At 39.5% G+C, this 15,916-nt stretch overlaps 1 protein-coding gene across 1 annotated transcript in view; it reads left to right on the forward strand.

Annotated features, from left to right (window-relative positions):
- The first annotated feature begins 505 nt into the window (after positions 1–505).
- The window catches only part of HSF2 (heat shock transcription factor 2), a 47,278-nt gene continuing 31,867 nt past the window's right edge, over positions 506–15,916 (forward strand). Inside the window, exon 1 of the mRNA XM_007950705.2 lies at positions 506–598. Within this exon, the coding sequence (XP_007948896.1) occupies positions 506–598 (93 nt within the window). The remainder of the gene's footprint in view (positions 599–15,916) is intronic.

The raw sequence follows: 15,916 nt of genomic DNA on the forward strand, positions 1-15,916 counted from the left end.
TTTTTAGAATGGTGCAAACCACATTTTGCCTGCCAAATTTATAACTCAAAGGCCCCTAAGGGCTTTCTGCATCTTCAGCCACAACTCAGGAACCTAAAGCTGCCTCCACGTGAAACAACCAAACAGTGCACCAAAGCAAGCCAAAGCTCGGATACTCAGCTGGCCCTGGAAAGAACCGCGAATAAGAAGGCATCGTCCGCTCATGCTCCCACCTCCTTCATTTCTACAGCATCCAATCGCTTTTCTGTGTAGAAGTGGTCAATGCCTGGGATTGGCCAGAAAAGGGACCGGCGCGGGAGCATTGCGCGCGGGCCCAAGGCCGGGACTTGTCCGTCACGTGCGGCGGCCAGGCCTCCCAGCTTCGCAGCCCGCCCGGCGGGGCTGGGGGGGCGGGGCCCGAGAGCTGCTGCGCCTGCGTTGTGGACGTTCTCGGAGAGCAGCTGCGGCCGCTGCTGTTACCACCTCGCTTGGGTGTAGAATTTGGAATCCCTGCGCCTTGGTAACAATGAAGCAGAGTTCGAACGTGCCGGCTTTCCTCAGCAAGCTGTGGACTCTTGTGGAGGAAGCCCACACCAACGAGTTCATCACCTGGAACCAGGTACGGGTCAGCGGATGGCGGCCTCTCAAGCCCTGACTATCCGCCTCCTCTCTCTTTTTTTCCTTCTGTCTCACGCGAGGTTGTCTCTCAAGGCCTGAGGCTCAGCGCCGCTCCAAGAGGCCCGCGGGGCGGAGTGGCCGTGCGGAGCGGGTTGTCGGCGTTTGGCCTCGCGGGACATCCCCTGTATTGTTCGCGCGCGGAGCTGCGGCGGCGGGGTGGGCGCAGCTAGCCTCAGGCCTTGATGGGGGAGGGGCACCGCGCGGGGCTCGCTGCCCCGTAACGGTTCGGCCTAGCCGGCGTTCGGAACCGTCCCGGCGTCGGTAGCATCGGAGCAGCGGCGTGAGGGCAGCCGATGAGCCGAGGGCGCGGGAGCCACGTTACTGCACACTTATTCTCCGTTCTCCTGCCCGGCTCGCGGGTTACGGATCGCTAAGGGGATGGGGAGCATCGGGTCGGGATCATCGGGTCGGCATCATCAAAGCGGCGGGTTATCAGCGGAAATCTTAACGTTAGCTACCTGATTCCTTCACTACGTATATACACACAACAAATATACACACACATACATACATACGTACGTACGTACATGATATGCACACACCCCACCCCATCCCATCCTATCCTATCCTCCTTTGCATCTAGGATCTTTATAAAGACAGCAAGCAGTTAGGGAACTATACAAGTGTTCAAACCCAGATTACTGCTTATCAATAGATTTTTAAATTATTACATAGAAAACGGCAAAGTATTATTTGGGGATTCTGGGACATATGTGTTAGAAGTGTTTTATGATAATTTTAATAAAAGTACTAGTACCTAGTGTTGAGTAACTTAGTGAGAAGATAAAATTAATTACTAAATTTCACCAAACAGTTACAAGCAGGATGGTATATGAATACTTTGATTATTGGTTTGATCCCTGCTCTGCTGTTAAACATGGATGATCTTGGTCAAGCCCCCGTACCTTGTCTGACCTAAGTTTTCATCATTCCTTATATAATAGGCCTTAGCTCTGGTAGCACAGTGCCTAAGGCACTTGACTGCTAACCAGAAGGCTGGTGGTTCAAACCCACCAGCCACTCCTCAGAAGGAAGGTTGGGCAATCCTACTTCCGTAGTGATACTGCCTCGGAAACCCAAGGAGGGGTCGCTATGAGTCGGGCCGACTCGACGGCACTTAACAACAACACAATATAATAGGCCTTAGTTGACCAAGACCTTTTCTTGTTCCAACTACTACATCTAAGGCATTTGCCTTAGAATATACTCCTAGGCTGTTGGAATCCTTGTGTGAAGGGGAGTGGATTTCTCTTATTGTAGATGTCCACCTTATTGGGACTATTTTCGTGTGTAGAGTTCTTGATAAAAGTGAAAACTACCTACTTGCACAGTGCCTAGCACCTGTTACTTGCTGAGTAAATGTTATCTCCTTATTAATAAGAGCTTTAACAGGAAGCACCATATTGAGTACATGAAGTTTTGGCTATTTTAAGAGCATATTCTGCCTTGGAGTACTGTCATTTGTTTATTGTTAATCTCTCTTCTAGAATTTCTTTTTGAGATTAGTATTGTCAACTAGGCCATCTCTTTTGGGAGGGGACTAGCGGTCTCATTTGTGTGTCAGTATTCTTAAGCATCTGATGAATTCTGTACAGTTGTACAAAGAAAAGTGAAAATAAGGAAACCAGCATATACTTAAAAATGATGTCTCATGCTTTTCATCAGTCAGAAGCATTAAAAGTTGACAAGAATGGATCATCACAAACTGGTGTTACTCAGCCATGTGTTCATGTTAGAGACTGAACTGAGATCTGCCTCCTTCCAAACTGATTTTATAATACCTTTTTTATTTGAATGGGCCTTTTTATTTTTACTGCCTGGAAGTTACCTAAATATGTTTGTAATTGGTTTTAATTAAAGGGTTTTATGCCAGTCCCATGTCTAATATATCTTTATTAGACAAAATATTTTAATAACATTCTCATTTTCTGGGCATTATCAAATGTGAAGAGTTTCATAATAATTCATGAATGCATTTTATTAATTCAAAGCAAATGAAGCTACTTAAAAATAATTATTGTTTTTAATCCCATTACTAAGTCTAAGCTGATGTTTTAAGTACTCATTTTCTAACACACGAGTGGGACAATTAAAATGTAAACCCAGTGAGAGTAGAAGATGGGGTCTATCCCAAGGATGCAATAGGTGCTTAATAAATGATGAATCAATGAAATCCCTGGAAGAATGAATGGAAATGGTAGGAATGATAAAGATAGAATCATGCCTGAAAAGAATCACAGAGAGCAGCTAGTTTAGCATCATTCTTATATAGATGAGGATTTGGGTATTAAGTTAGGTTACTTATAATTATACAGCCAGCCAAGATGGTAAATGAGACTCTGACGTAGATTTCCCAGCTCCTGGATCAGTCTTCCATCAACAATGTAAATTTAATGCAGGTTGGCCCTGTATTTAGATTTATGCCAAAATATTGCCCATGTTATATTCCATTGTGGATAAATGCTGTATAGGGTTAGGCTCTTGTAACACTGAAAGGTAAAACTTTAATTAAACAGTGATGTTAGGAAAAAAAAAGTTACCCCTGTCTTTTTGAAAGTTACTATTTATGGTTATTTCTGATTTCCTTCAAGGTTGTTTTGCTGAAACTGTTGAGGTAATTTAGCATTTATACTATCTTAGCTAAAATCGTATTAAGGCCTTTCAAGTAACATATGTTTTGGGAACCAGGTAATATTTTATGTGATTTTTTTTTTTTTCATTTGTGGAAAATAATTTATTCCTCTAGCGTGGGTGTCAAGGAAGACGATCTTACCAACTGCAGTTTGGAAAACTTGGCTTAATATTCCTGGAGATTTATGTAATTTTAGTTTTCTTTGAAACTTATGACAAAGGTGAAAACACCCCATTCTCCTCGTTAAATATAGAAATATAGGAAGCTGAGCAATCAAAATTATACTAAATGTGTTATTGACTCTAAAAAAATATAGAAATGTATTTAGGGCTAAGATGTCTTTAAGGAAACATATACGTATTGTTGATACTTGAATTTTTCCCATATTCTCCCCCATGGAATTTCCTTGGGGTGGGGGTGCATTTCCTATAGCTTCAATTTTTATATACCTGCTCTAGGCTCTCGTAGTCTAATGCTAGAATCAAGGACAGAGGTAGCAGAGCCAGTTAACCTAATTTTAATGTGACAGTGTCCTAGAGACAGGGCACAGGTTTAGCTTTGAAGCAACTGGGGAAACTTGATATTCAAGAACAAGAGGTTATGGAGGTTAAATGGAAGTTCTTGCCACTGGTAGTGAAAAACAGTTTTTACAGATACTGAAATTTTATTCAGTGTATGTTCAAGTTAAACAATATAAAGGAAGGAAAAAACTGACAAGTCATTGTTTTTCCAGTTTTCTTACCTTTTGTCTCTTGTTCTTCAGAGTTTTCTTACCTTTGTCTCAGATTGCTTCAGAAGAGTAAGTGATTTCCTCTAAAAACCTCATATTCATCCGTTTTACATTTTTGTGGCCTTTGGCATTCTCTATCTTTCATATTACCAGAGATAAATCAGAAAATAGATATAGAGAGGTAATCAAAACAGATTTTGACTGTTTTCTAGCAGTTTTGGATGAATTCAAACACTGGGCCCTTATGCTTCCCCAATGTAATGTCTTTTCTTAACTTCCCAGGAACCAGTGCATTATTTGCAGTATTCCCAGGTGAAAATAAGAAAGGCCACAAAATGTAGCAAAATAGGGTCTACAAAAAAGTTGAAAGAGATTCAGTGGTAAGTATTTTTATGTGTATACATCAGAGAAAGAATGACCTACAGAATGGTTGATGACACTTAAGAAGTTATAGACTGGTTGTTACAGAAAGTGTTGCAATTTTCTATTCTGAATGTGTTTTAAAATAGAGTTTGAATTATTAAATTATTAGCGATAAAGAATATTTTGGATGTTTTAAACCACAGGTGCCAAAAGTTTAATTTGGGCAGTCACAACTGTTGTTATTCTTTGGAAGCTTGCCAGTGTTTGTGGGCAAAGCCTAAGGCTTACCCATCACCCCCACCTCATTTAGTAGTTGCTGTCCACCCCTTGTAAAATGTTTATAGAACAAGAAGAATTTTGTGTTTGTGTTACTTGAGCCTCACAGGTTTAAATGGCAGTAAGGTGGAATTTTTACACTCTCATAAAGTTTAATTTTGAGGTGTAGCCTTAAGGAATACCATGTATGAGTGAATGTGTAGGAGTGTGTGTTCTCTATGTGTTAAAGAACAGATATCTGTAAGATATATGGCTTCATTGATATAATCTAATATTTCAAAATATGAAAATATAATTTGGTCTACTGTGACCAAAGATTCATTTATTTGATCAGTCTGAAATATTTATTGTCAGTCTGTCATGACTAGTTAACTGTGCTTGGTACTGGAAATTCACTCAGAAGTGAACCAAAGTCTCTGCCTTCATGGAGCTTACATCTAATGGATGATACTGATAATAAAAAGTAATGAGATACAAATGTAATTTTAGTTAATAAGACTCTCAACAAGATGGATTGACATAGTAGCTACAACAATGGTCTCAAACATAGCAATGATTGTGAGGATGATTCAGGACCAGACAAAGTTTCATTTTGTTATACATAGGGTCACTGTGAGTTGGAACTGACTAGACAACATCAGTCAACCACCACTGTAAAGAATAATGCAGAGTAAAGAGAGTGTGTGTCTGTTAAGGGTGTGATCAGGAGACAGAAACACACAGTATTTTGAACAGAAAAAGCTTAATAGAATTACTAACTATTACAGGAACTAGAATATAGAAAACACTAAAGAATATAAGAAGGAGTCTCTGGGTGGTACAGATGTTTAAGTGCTTGGCTGTTTAACTAAAAGGTTGGCAGTTTGAATCCATCCATTGGCACCTCAGAGCAAAGGCCTGGCAATCTACTTCTCAACAATCACAGCCATTGAAAACCCTTGGAGCATAGTTCTACACTGAAACGCATGGGCTTGCTGTGACTTAGAATTGGTGCAGCGGGAACTTTATTTAAAATGGAATGTAAGAATAGCACATATAAGGAGCAGCCAGTACTGCTAGGGCTGAGACAGTGTGCCTGCCCAAATAGTAGCCCTTCCTCCAAGGAGAAGTTTCTTGCTTGAGAAGATACAGCCATGACTCACTGAATGGCATAGAAATAAATCACTTTGGTGGTGCACTTGTGGAACTTACTGGCAATCCATCCTTTGGAACTTGCCAGGAAATATGGCCTGTAGAGCAGGGGCTGGTAAACTACAATACATGGGCCAGCTGTCTGTTGTGTAAGTAAAGTTTAATTGGAACACATCCATGCCCATTTGTTTACATATTGTGTATAGCTGCATTTTTACTATAAAGGGAGAGTTATGACCTTATAACCCACAAGCGTAAAGTATTTATTATCTCGCCCTTTAAGAAAATGTTTGTCTGCCCCTGCTTTAGAGTGTCATGCTGTAGAAAGCTGTTCATGTGGAGGTATCTTGCCACAGACACTTGATTTGAAACCTCCCAGAGGAGTGAGGGCATGCCAAGGGAAGCTGTAATGACCACCGTACATTGAAGGAGCTAGACACTGGAGAAGCTGTCGATGCTGGAGAAGCCTGTCAAGGGCACACTAGAACCAGGAAGCAAAGTCCCTTCCTCTTGGAATATTGCTGTAGTGTCTTCTACTGACAAAGTTTAATATCATGCTAGCTAGAAAAGGAAATATATTTAAAGGACCAGCTCCATTTTCACAGAACAGGCAATGAAGAATGAATATAGAGCAATAAATTCGTAAGTAGCACATACACTGACTGGAATTTGTGTGTATCCTAATGTGACAAAGGAAGTCTCTGAGGAGGTAGTAGGTTGGTGAGTCTGTTTAGGTCATATTAACTTTGAGATTAAGAGTGGGTCAGTACTAGTATTTTAAAATTGTTTCATTCTGCTTTATATATATATATGTTGTTGTTGTGTGCCGTCGAGTCGGCCCCGACTCATAGCGACCCCTCCTTGGGTTTCCGAGGCAGTATCACTACGGAAGTAGGATTGCCCAACCTTCCTTCCTTCCGAGGAAGGAACATCTGGTTAGCAGTCAAGTGCTTTAGCCACTATGCTACCAGAGCTCCTATATATATATATATATATATTTCTACTTAGAATCACATATATATATATATATATTTGACTACACTTAGAATCACATATATATATATATATATTTGACTACACTTAGAATCACATGGCCACACTTAGTTTGAAAGTGGGTGGGAAGTGCAATGCTAAAGAACAGGAATATTCCTGAACAACCTGAATGACTTCTGTACTCTGAGATGTCCACATGGAAATGTTGAATAGGCTATTGAGTATAAAACTCAGGTATAAGGATGGAGTTTGGGGCTAGAAATAAAAATTTGTAAGTAGTAATGCTATGGGACAGGATGAGATTATCTGGCGAGACAGAAGAAGACAGAAGGAACTGAGAGTTAATGTAGTATTCCAACATTTAGAGGTTGAGAAGGGAAATTCAGCAAAGGATCCTGAGAAGGAACATAAAGAAAGGATAAAAACCAATGCAATGAGGTCAAAGAAGTTAATGGATAAAATGGAATAGGATGATTAGCTGTATCAAATACTTTTGAGTTGTTAAGTGTGATGAGGTTAGAGAATTGACTGCACAATAGAGATTGTCTCAAGTAAGGTGAAACCATAGATTGTCTTTAATTCCATGCTGAAGAATTTGAACTCTGTCCTATAAATTTTGGGGAACCGCTAGAGTTTTGAAGAAGAGACAGAATTTATCTAACCTGATATTTAAGGAGTTAACCCAGTCCAGATTATAGAGAGGAGATATTGGCATCTAGGAATCTACTTTTGACACTTTGACATGTCCAGGTGAAAAGTGGTGGTTGACTGAACTTCATCAGTGACAGTGGACATAGTAAGAATGGATGGCAAACAGAACTCTAATGATCAGATATTGTGGAGGGAGGGAGGAGAAAAATCAAGGATGATCCTAAAGGTTTGACTTTAGTAAATTTTGAAGACTGGTGAAGGAATTTGGAGCGATTTACAGAGATAATAACATTAAAATGTGAAGAGAAATTGAGTTCTGTTTGGTACAAGTTGAATATGAGGTACCAGTGAGTCCATACTGAGGTTTCTTAAGGATAGCATCATAATAGAATCTTGGAAAACATCAACATTTAAGGGATAGGCAGTGGAAAAGGAAGAAAAAACTAGCAGAAAGCAGTGTCATAAGGCGATGGCGTCTTACAGAGGAAATAATCAACATTGGTAAATATTATCGTAATCAAATGAAGTACTCATACAGCATCCATTAAACATGACTATTATGAAATAATTTTCCTTAATCATTTTAAAAAATATGATAGATACAAAAGAATAATGTCACATAATACATGTTTTGAAGCATAAATTAACAAATACAGTTCACAACTCAAGTCTAGAACAAGATTATTCTGTTAATATTTTGTTTCTATTTTTTTTTATTGTTGTTGCAAATGTAAATACTGCTGCTGCAAACTTATTACACACCTTTCCTTGTCTGTGTAAGGGATATATACCCAAATGGAAAAGTGGAATTGCTTGGAAAAAACAGTATGAAATGTTTAACGTCAACATAGGCAAATTGTTTTCCAAAGAGGTGCAACCAGTTTATAGTCTCATTAGTCACACATGAGAATTTTCATTAATTCATCTTCAAAATTTGATGTTATCAGTCTTCTTAATTTTGACCAATCTAAGTGATGTAAGGTGTTATCTCAGTAAGGTCTTAATTTCTGTTTCCCTGATTACTGATGTGTACAGACAATTTTTCATGTTCATTGTTGTGGGTTAAGTTTGTGTGTCAACTTGGCTTGGCCTGGTTGAGTGCTGGGCGGCTGAATGCAGTTATTTCCCATGGTGAGATTGGTAATTAACTCCATGGTGGAATCTATCGGAGCAGCTGAGGAGCTTCTTTGGGTACGAGGTCTGCTTCCTGTATATAAGAAACAGCTTTGGGAATGGTCTCTAGCTTATGACACTCTTGAACCCTGCATATAGTTGTGTCGTTGTTGAGCAGCCTGCCATGCTCTGCCAACCTTGGGACTTTCGATGGACTTGAATTAATGGCCCGCCATGTGGTTTGGTAACATCGGGACTGTGCCTTTTTACTTGACAACCTTGGGCTTGTCAGCCTCAGCAGACAGCAGCCAAGTGAAGAAAAGCCTGTAGCTTCAGTGGGCCGGGAGCAGAAGGCAGAGCTGAACCCCAAGGTTGAGGGGCTTTCACCTAGCCCCTAGAGCCTGGTACTTTGAACTCGGACTTAAAGCCTTGAAATTGTAAGAATAAACTCCTATTTGTTAAGGCCATCCCATTTGTGGTATATTCTTGTCAGAGTGTCAATAGGTAACTACAACAGTGGACCATTCTGTGAAATGTTTGTCTTTTGCCCATTTTTTTTCTATTGTGTGGTTTGTCTTACATTATTTGTAGGAATTCCTTACATATTCTGGATATTCATTTTTGTTGTTGTATGTGTTGCATACATCTTTTCCCAGTTTGTGTCTTAATCTTTTTTACTTTCTTTTGATGAGTAGAAGTTCTTAATTTTTTTTTTTTTTTGGCTTAAGCAGTCTTTTTTGTGATTCATGCTTTTTGTTTCTACAAGATATTTTTCCTTATCTCAAAGAAAGATAATTTTCTATCCTGCCTTTTCTTCTGCAAAATTTTAACATTTACACTTCACATATAAGTCTTTAATCTACATAGAATTTATATTTGTGTGTGGGTTGAGGGGTCCAATTTCATGTTCCATACAAATAACTTCGTTTTTCTATCCCTTTCAAAAATGATGTGTGTTAGTATCTCTGTCTTACATCAGAATTACATACAGATGCTGTAGTTTTGCTTTTTTTGTTCTTATTCTATTCTGTTGGACAATTTATCCTTGTGCTCATAACCTCGTCTTAATTACTGTGTTGTTGTTAGGTGCCATGGAGTTGATTTCAATTCATGGCAACCCATGTGTGCAGAGTAAAATTCCTTCATAGGGTTTTCAGTGCTGTGACCTTTGAGAAGCACATCACTAGGCCTGTCTTGTGAGATGCCTCTGCATCAGTTTGAACTGCCAACCTTTCAGCTATTAGTCAAGTGCATAACCATTTATGCCACCCAGTCCTCCCTTAATTTTATTATGGCTTTATAAAATAATTTATTCTACTTCAGGAGTGCCTTCACTATTGTTGTCTTTGCTATTTCATATGTATTTTAAAACTAAGTTCCATTAAAAAAAAAAAAAAACAGGCCCTGTTGTGATTTTCATTGAAACTATAAATTAGATTAGGGAAATGTGTATCTTTACAATATTGAGTATTCCTATAAACAAGATATAGTTCTAAATTCATTTTGCTGTTTATAACATTTTATAATGTTTTGCACTTCTAGGTCTTGCACATCTTTAGATTTCTTCCTAGGTATCTGACAGATGTTATAATTGGTACTTTTTTTTTTTTTTTTTACATTTTTACATTTTCTACCTGTTGCTGTAACTAAAAATGTTAGTTTTTAACAATTATGTTAAAAACTACCTGTTAGCAACAGGTAGAAAATATTTATATTGATCCTAAAGCAGTGAGCTAATCATTTACTGATTTGAGTTCTCTAAGCGTATTGCCGGGAGCTCTGGTAGCATAGTGCCTAAAGCACTTGACTGCTAACCAGAAGGCTGGCGGTTCAAACCCACCAGCCACTCCTCGGAAGGAAGGTTGGGCAATCCTACTTCCGTAGTGATACTGCCTCGGAAACCCAAGGAGGGGTCGCTATGAGTCGGGGCCGACTCGATGGCAAATAACAACAACAACAACGACGACAAGCGTATTGCCATAGCATCTGCGAATGATGATCTTATTTTGTTCTTCCTTTCAGGAACTTAAGCCTTCAACATTTCTTTTTTACAGTGGCTAGGATCTGTTACAATGTTGAACAGAAGCAGTGATCATGGGATTCTTGCCTCCTTAGTTTTAAAGGGAATGTTTTCCTCTTAAGTTACTCACTGTTTGAATTGAGGATTTTTAATTTATCTTTCTGTTTTTGATGTTGAATTAAATAGATAATCTAGAGGGAAAAGGGGACTGCCAAGGTAAAGGGCACCAGAAAAGTGGAGTAGGAAAGAGTTTTAAGTAGACAATGAATTGAGGACATACTGGGTTAAGAACGTTGTGTAAAAATGTTAATTCTAAATTGAAATGTGAAATTTGAAGTGGTTGGGACAGAGATTTAGACGGTTTTAATTATCATACACAGAGTCAGTAATCAGATATTCCGATGTGGATGAGATTCCCAAAGAAAGGTTGTAAAAGGTTTCGTGATCAACAATAGAAATCTGGAAAACACACCTACCTTTTATTGATAGCCAGAAGAAAATTGAAAGGAAATATGAGAGATAGTAGATCCAACAGAGTACAGTGGCAACGCCAAGAAAGTAGAACATTTTAGGAGGGAGAGGATTGCCAGTAGTGCCAATTGAAATGCCACAGAGAGGGGTATGAAGATCATGATTGAAAGGGGGCATTGAACTTCTTGTTTGGTGTTTTGGGAAAGTGGTTTCCATAGCATGAGGGAAACTGAAACAATATTTTAGTAATAGTAAGTGGATGGTCCTGATTGGAGAAGGGGAATTTAAAATGTCTACTTGTTAAATCTTGCATTGAAGAAAACTACACATGTGGTGGGTAGATTTAGATTGGGAAGCAGGATAGAGGAAAAGGAGGAATAGTTTTGTCAGAGAAGAGACTTGAACATATATAGCTGTCAGGCGGATTACTGAAATGTACAAGGTAAGCACAGTTTCACATGGATTTCACCACATCTTTGATGTACATCTTTGAAAGACATGTGAAATTGTACTGTTCGCTGCTGATTACTAAGTAAGCAGAAGTAAGGCCATGCTTACTTTGCTTATTGAGTAATCTGACACTAATAGATGTAGGCTGAGAGGAAGGTACAGAAGGTGGAAATAAGCAGTACAATTAATTAAAATTAATGGCAAAATGGAACTAATAGAAGGATTCAGTAAAGTGTCTGGGTACGAGATCAACAAAAAATCAGAGAACTCTGAAAAAGAAATCAGGCAAACCATACGATTTAGTTACCACCCAAAAGAAGAAGTACTAAACAACTTACTTAAATCTAACCAGAGGCACAAAAGACCTACGCAAAGAAAACTATAAAACACTGCTACGAGAAACCAAAAGAGACCTACATAAATGGAAGAATATACTATGCTCATGTATGGGAAGACTTAACATTGTGAAAATGCCAGTACTGCTTGTGACTGTTAATGCTGTTTATGAACTTGGCCATGATTCTAAGTGGTTTAGCAGTTATGTAGTTATTCCATGATGAGATCTAATATAATGTAATCACTTCCCATGTTGAGAGGTCTGCTATGAGCAGTGAATCAGTTGGAAGGGAGTTTCCCTTGGGGTGCAGCCTTCTTCCAGTATATATGGAAAAGTTTTGGGGAAGGTCTCTGGCTCTCTGCTGGATCTGGATCCTGCATCTAGCTTATTACCATCCCTGGTTCCTGGGCTTGAAACAGTGGCCTGCTGTATTGCCTGCTGATGTTTGGGTTGTTGTCTTTGAAGCTTGTGAGTCAACAGTGTGCCATTTTCCTTGCTGATCTTAGATTCATCAGCCTTTGACGGCAGCAACCTGCTATATTACCTGCCAGTCTTTGGTTTGTCACCCCTGTAGCTGCTGTGTGAGTCAGGAGAAGCCTCCAGCTTGATGTTAGACCCACAAACTCGAGACTTGCCAGCCTCTACAACTGCATGAGCCATTTCCTTGAGATCGTTTTATTTTTCTTTGTCTCTCTTTCTCTCTCTCTAAGCTTCACTGATTTTGCTTCTCTGGAGAACCCAAATTAAGATACTACCCAAAGTGATCTACAGATTTAATGTAATCCGAATCCAGATTCCATCATCGTTCTTTAAAGAGATGGAAAAACTAATCACTAACTTTATATGGAAAGGAAAGAGACCCCAGATAAGCAAAGCACTATTAAAGAAAATCAAAGTAGGATGCCTTATGCACTCCATCTCAAAACCTAGTATACAGCCACAGTAGTCAAAACAGTCTGATGTTGGTACAGTGACAGACACATAGACTGATGGAGCATCATTGAGAACCCAGAAGTAAATACATCCACCAGTGGACACCTGATCTTTGACAGAGGGCCTAAACCCATTAAATGTGCAAGAGAGAGTCTCTTTCATAAATAATCATAGCAAAACTGCATATCTGTGTGCAAAAACGATGAAACAGGATCCATATGCAAAAACCATCTCAAGATGAATTAAAGACCTAAATGTAAAATACAATCAAAGGAAAAATAGTAGGAGCACTAATACATGGCATAAACACACTATTAAACAACTAAAAACACACAAACAGCAGAAGACAAACTAGACATCTGGGACTCCTAAAAATGAAACATTTATGTGCATCAAAAACTTCACCAAAAGAATAAAAAGAGAACCCACAGACTTGAAATAAAATTTTGGCAGGGACATAATGGACAAGAGACTAATCTATAGATTTATAGAAAACTTGACCTGAACAACAAAAAGACAATCCAATTAAAAAAAGGGCAGAGAACATGAACAGACACTTTGCCAATGAAGACATTCAGGCAGCCAGCAAATATGTGAAGAAATACTCATGATCATTAGCTATTAAAAATAAACTACCATCAAGTGGATTCTGATGCATAGTGACCCTATAGGACAGAGTAAGAACTGTTCCATGGGGTTTCCAAGGCTGTAAATCTTTATGGAAGCAGACTGCCTCATCTTCCTCCTGCCGACCAGCCAGTGGGTTCAAACTTCAGATCTTTTGATAGCAGCCAAACACCTTAACCACTGTGTAACCAGAGCTCCTTCATTAGCCATTACCAAACTCACTGCCATCAAGTTGATTCTAACTCATAATGACCTGCCATTGAGTTTCCAAGAATGTAAATCTTTTCAGAAGCAGACTGCCTCATCTTTCTTCTATGAAGCGGCTGCTGGGCTGCTTTTGGTTAGCAGTGAAATCCCTTAACCACTACACCACCAGAGCTCCTTTCATTAGCTATTAGAGATGCAAATCATAACAACGAGATATGCAACTCTAGCATTAATAGCAAAGTTCAAAAAAGAAAACAGATGCTGGCAAGGGTGTAGAGAAACTGCTGATAGAACTATAAAATGGTACAATTGCTGTGAAAAACTGTGACACTTCCTTAAAAAGTTGGAAATAGTAATACTATATGATTCAGCAATCCCACTACGAGGTATATATCCTAAAGAAAGAAGAACCCTGAGATGAACATGTACACCCATGTTTATCACAGCATTACTCACAACAGCAAAAAGAAACCATCAACAAGGGCCCATCAACAGGTGAATGGATAAACAAACTGTGCAACATACAATGGAATACTACTCAAAATTAAAGAATAATGATGAATCTGTGAAACAGTTGATAACATGTATGAACCTAGAGGACATTAAGACAAATGTTGTATGAGACCAATTTGATATAAAGTCAAGAAAACGTTTACACATGGAAAGAATCATTCTTTGAAGGTTACTAGGGGTTGAGAGGAAGGGAGGTGTGGTATAATGAATTAGATGGTATGGCTTTTCTAGCCATAGTCTTTGTAACTCCCATTTTGTCATAAGCAACTGAGTAGCTGCTTGTTAAAGTCATCTACCTGGGGCAGCACAAAGTAATCTGGGAAAGTTTGCTCTCAGGTAATGTAGAACTCTGATGTTGGGATTGGTTGTTTTTGCCACTCTTCCAGGCTCAAAATGAGTCCTCCTAGAGGCAGAAAGGAATGTCTCTCCCTGCTGGCTGACAGATGCACTGCTGAGAGAGAGAGAGACACGCTGCTGCGAGAGAGAGAGAGAGAGAGAGAGAGAGATGCCCAGCTGAGAGATGGTGGCAGTGGAACCAAGAGGCACGAGACAGAGCAGCAGATTTACCTGGTCCACAGAAGCAGAGGCCAGGCCAAGAGGCGAAGGGCCAGAGAGGCATGTCTAAGGGCACAGCAGAGGGGAGACTGTCCTGACCGAAGAACTGTATCTTGAGCACGATCCTGAATTTGAATTGTAGCCTGTTACTTCCTTAATAGACCCCATAATCTGTGAGTTCTGTGTGGCTACTGCAGTGAATTATCAAACCCTGCAGAGAGGTGGTGGGTGCCGTGGGAGGGATGGTTGGGGTCAAGTTTGTTAAAGAGACCTGGAGGGTGGTAGCATGTCTGGCTTCGTAAGAACAGGCCTTGGGCTGCTGTTGGTGATTCTGTCATCCTCTTGTGGAATTAGAGGTATGCGGCCTCCATACCCCTTTAGCAGGAGGGTAAAAACCAAAACCGAAGTCACCACTGTTGAATCGATTCGACTCTAACGACCCCTCTTTGGGTTTCCGAAGCAGTATCTCAGCGGAAGTCGATTGTCCATTCTTCTTTCTGAAGAGTGACTGGTGAGTTTGAACTGCAAGCCTTCTGGTTAGCAGTCACATGACACATGTTATAACTTTGATGAAGTGGAAGGCAGTATACCATAAGAGGGAGGTCAAAATGATCAAGGAAGGCAAAGGACAACACTGGGAGGAGTGCAAGAATTGAAAGCAACAAAGATAAATACTATAATGTCCACAATCCTGCAATTATAATAGTTTACGAGTGGATACATAGATAGATACTCAAGCTGAACAGGGATTTGAAGGTAAATGAGACTACACCTATTTATTAATGCATAGAAAGGGAGAGACATTCAGCAGGGGGAAGAAGGGAGGGGTTTGAGAGAATATATCTACATGTATATTTATATGTGGTACAAATATATCCATGAATTTAATAGAATATACAGGTGGCATAGTTATGAAGACTTTTTAGTGATAACCAAACACCTTGAGAGAATGAATCATTGGGCCTTGGGGCTCAGAACCATAGTGTCAGCGGACACTAAGGTCATTTACGTAACGTAGTCCACAAAAATAATGTTCTTAATCCTACTGTGGTGAGTAGCAACTGGAATCATAAAAGCTTGTCCATCTAAGGTGGACATGGTGTCCACCTAAGGTGTCCATCTAAGATGGACACAATTTTTTGTATGTGGATTATTTCTGGGGATTTTCTGTGTATGAACAAGTATGGCAGGCTTTGAAATATATCTATCTATATCTATATCTATCTATCTATCTATATATACTATACCCTTTTAACT

Source organism: Orycteropus afer, unplaced genomic scaffold (assembly GCF_000298275.1).
Source record: "Orycteropus afer afer isolate SDZICR_OR568_19922 unplaced genomic scaffold, OryAfe1.0 scaffold00286, whole genome shotgun sequence".
Classification (NCBI taxonomy): domain Eukaryota; kingdom Metazoa; phylum Chordata; class Mammalia; order Tubulidentata; family Orycteropodidae; genus Orycteropus; species Orycteropus afer.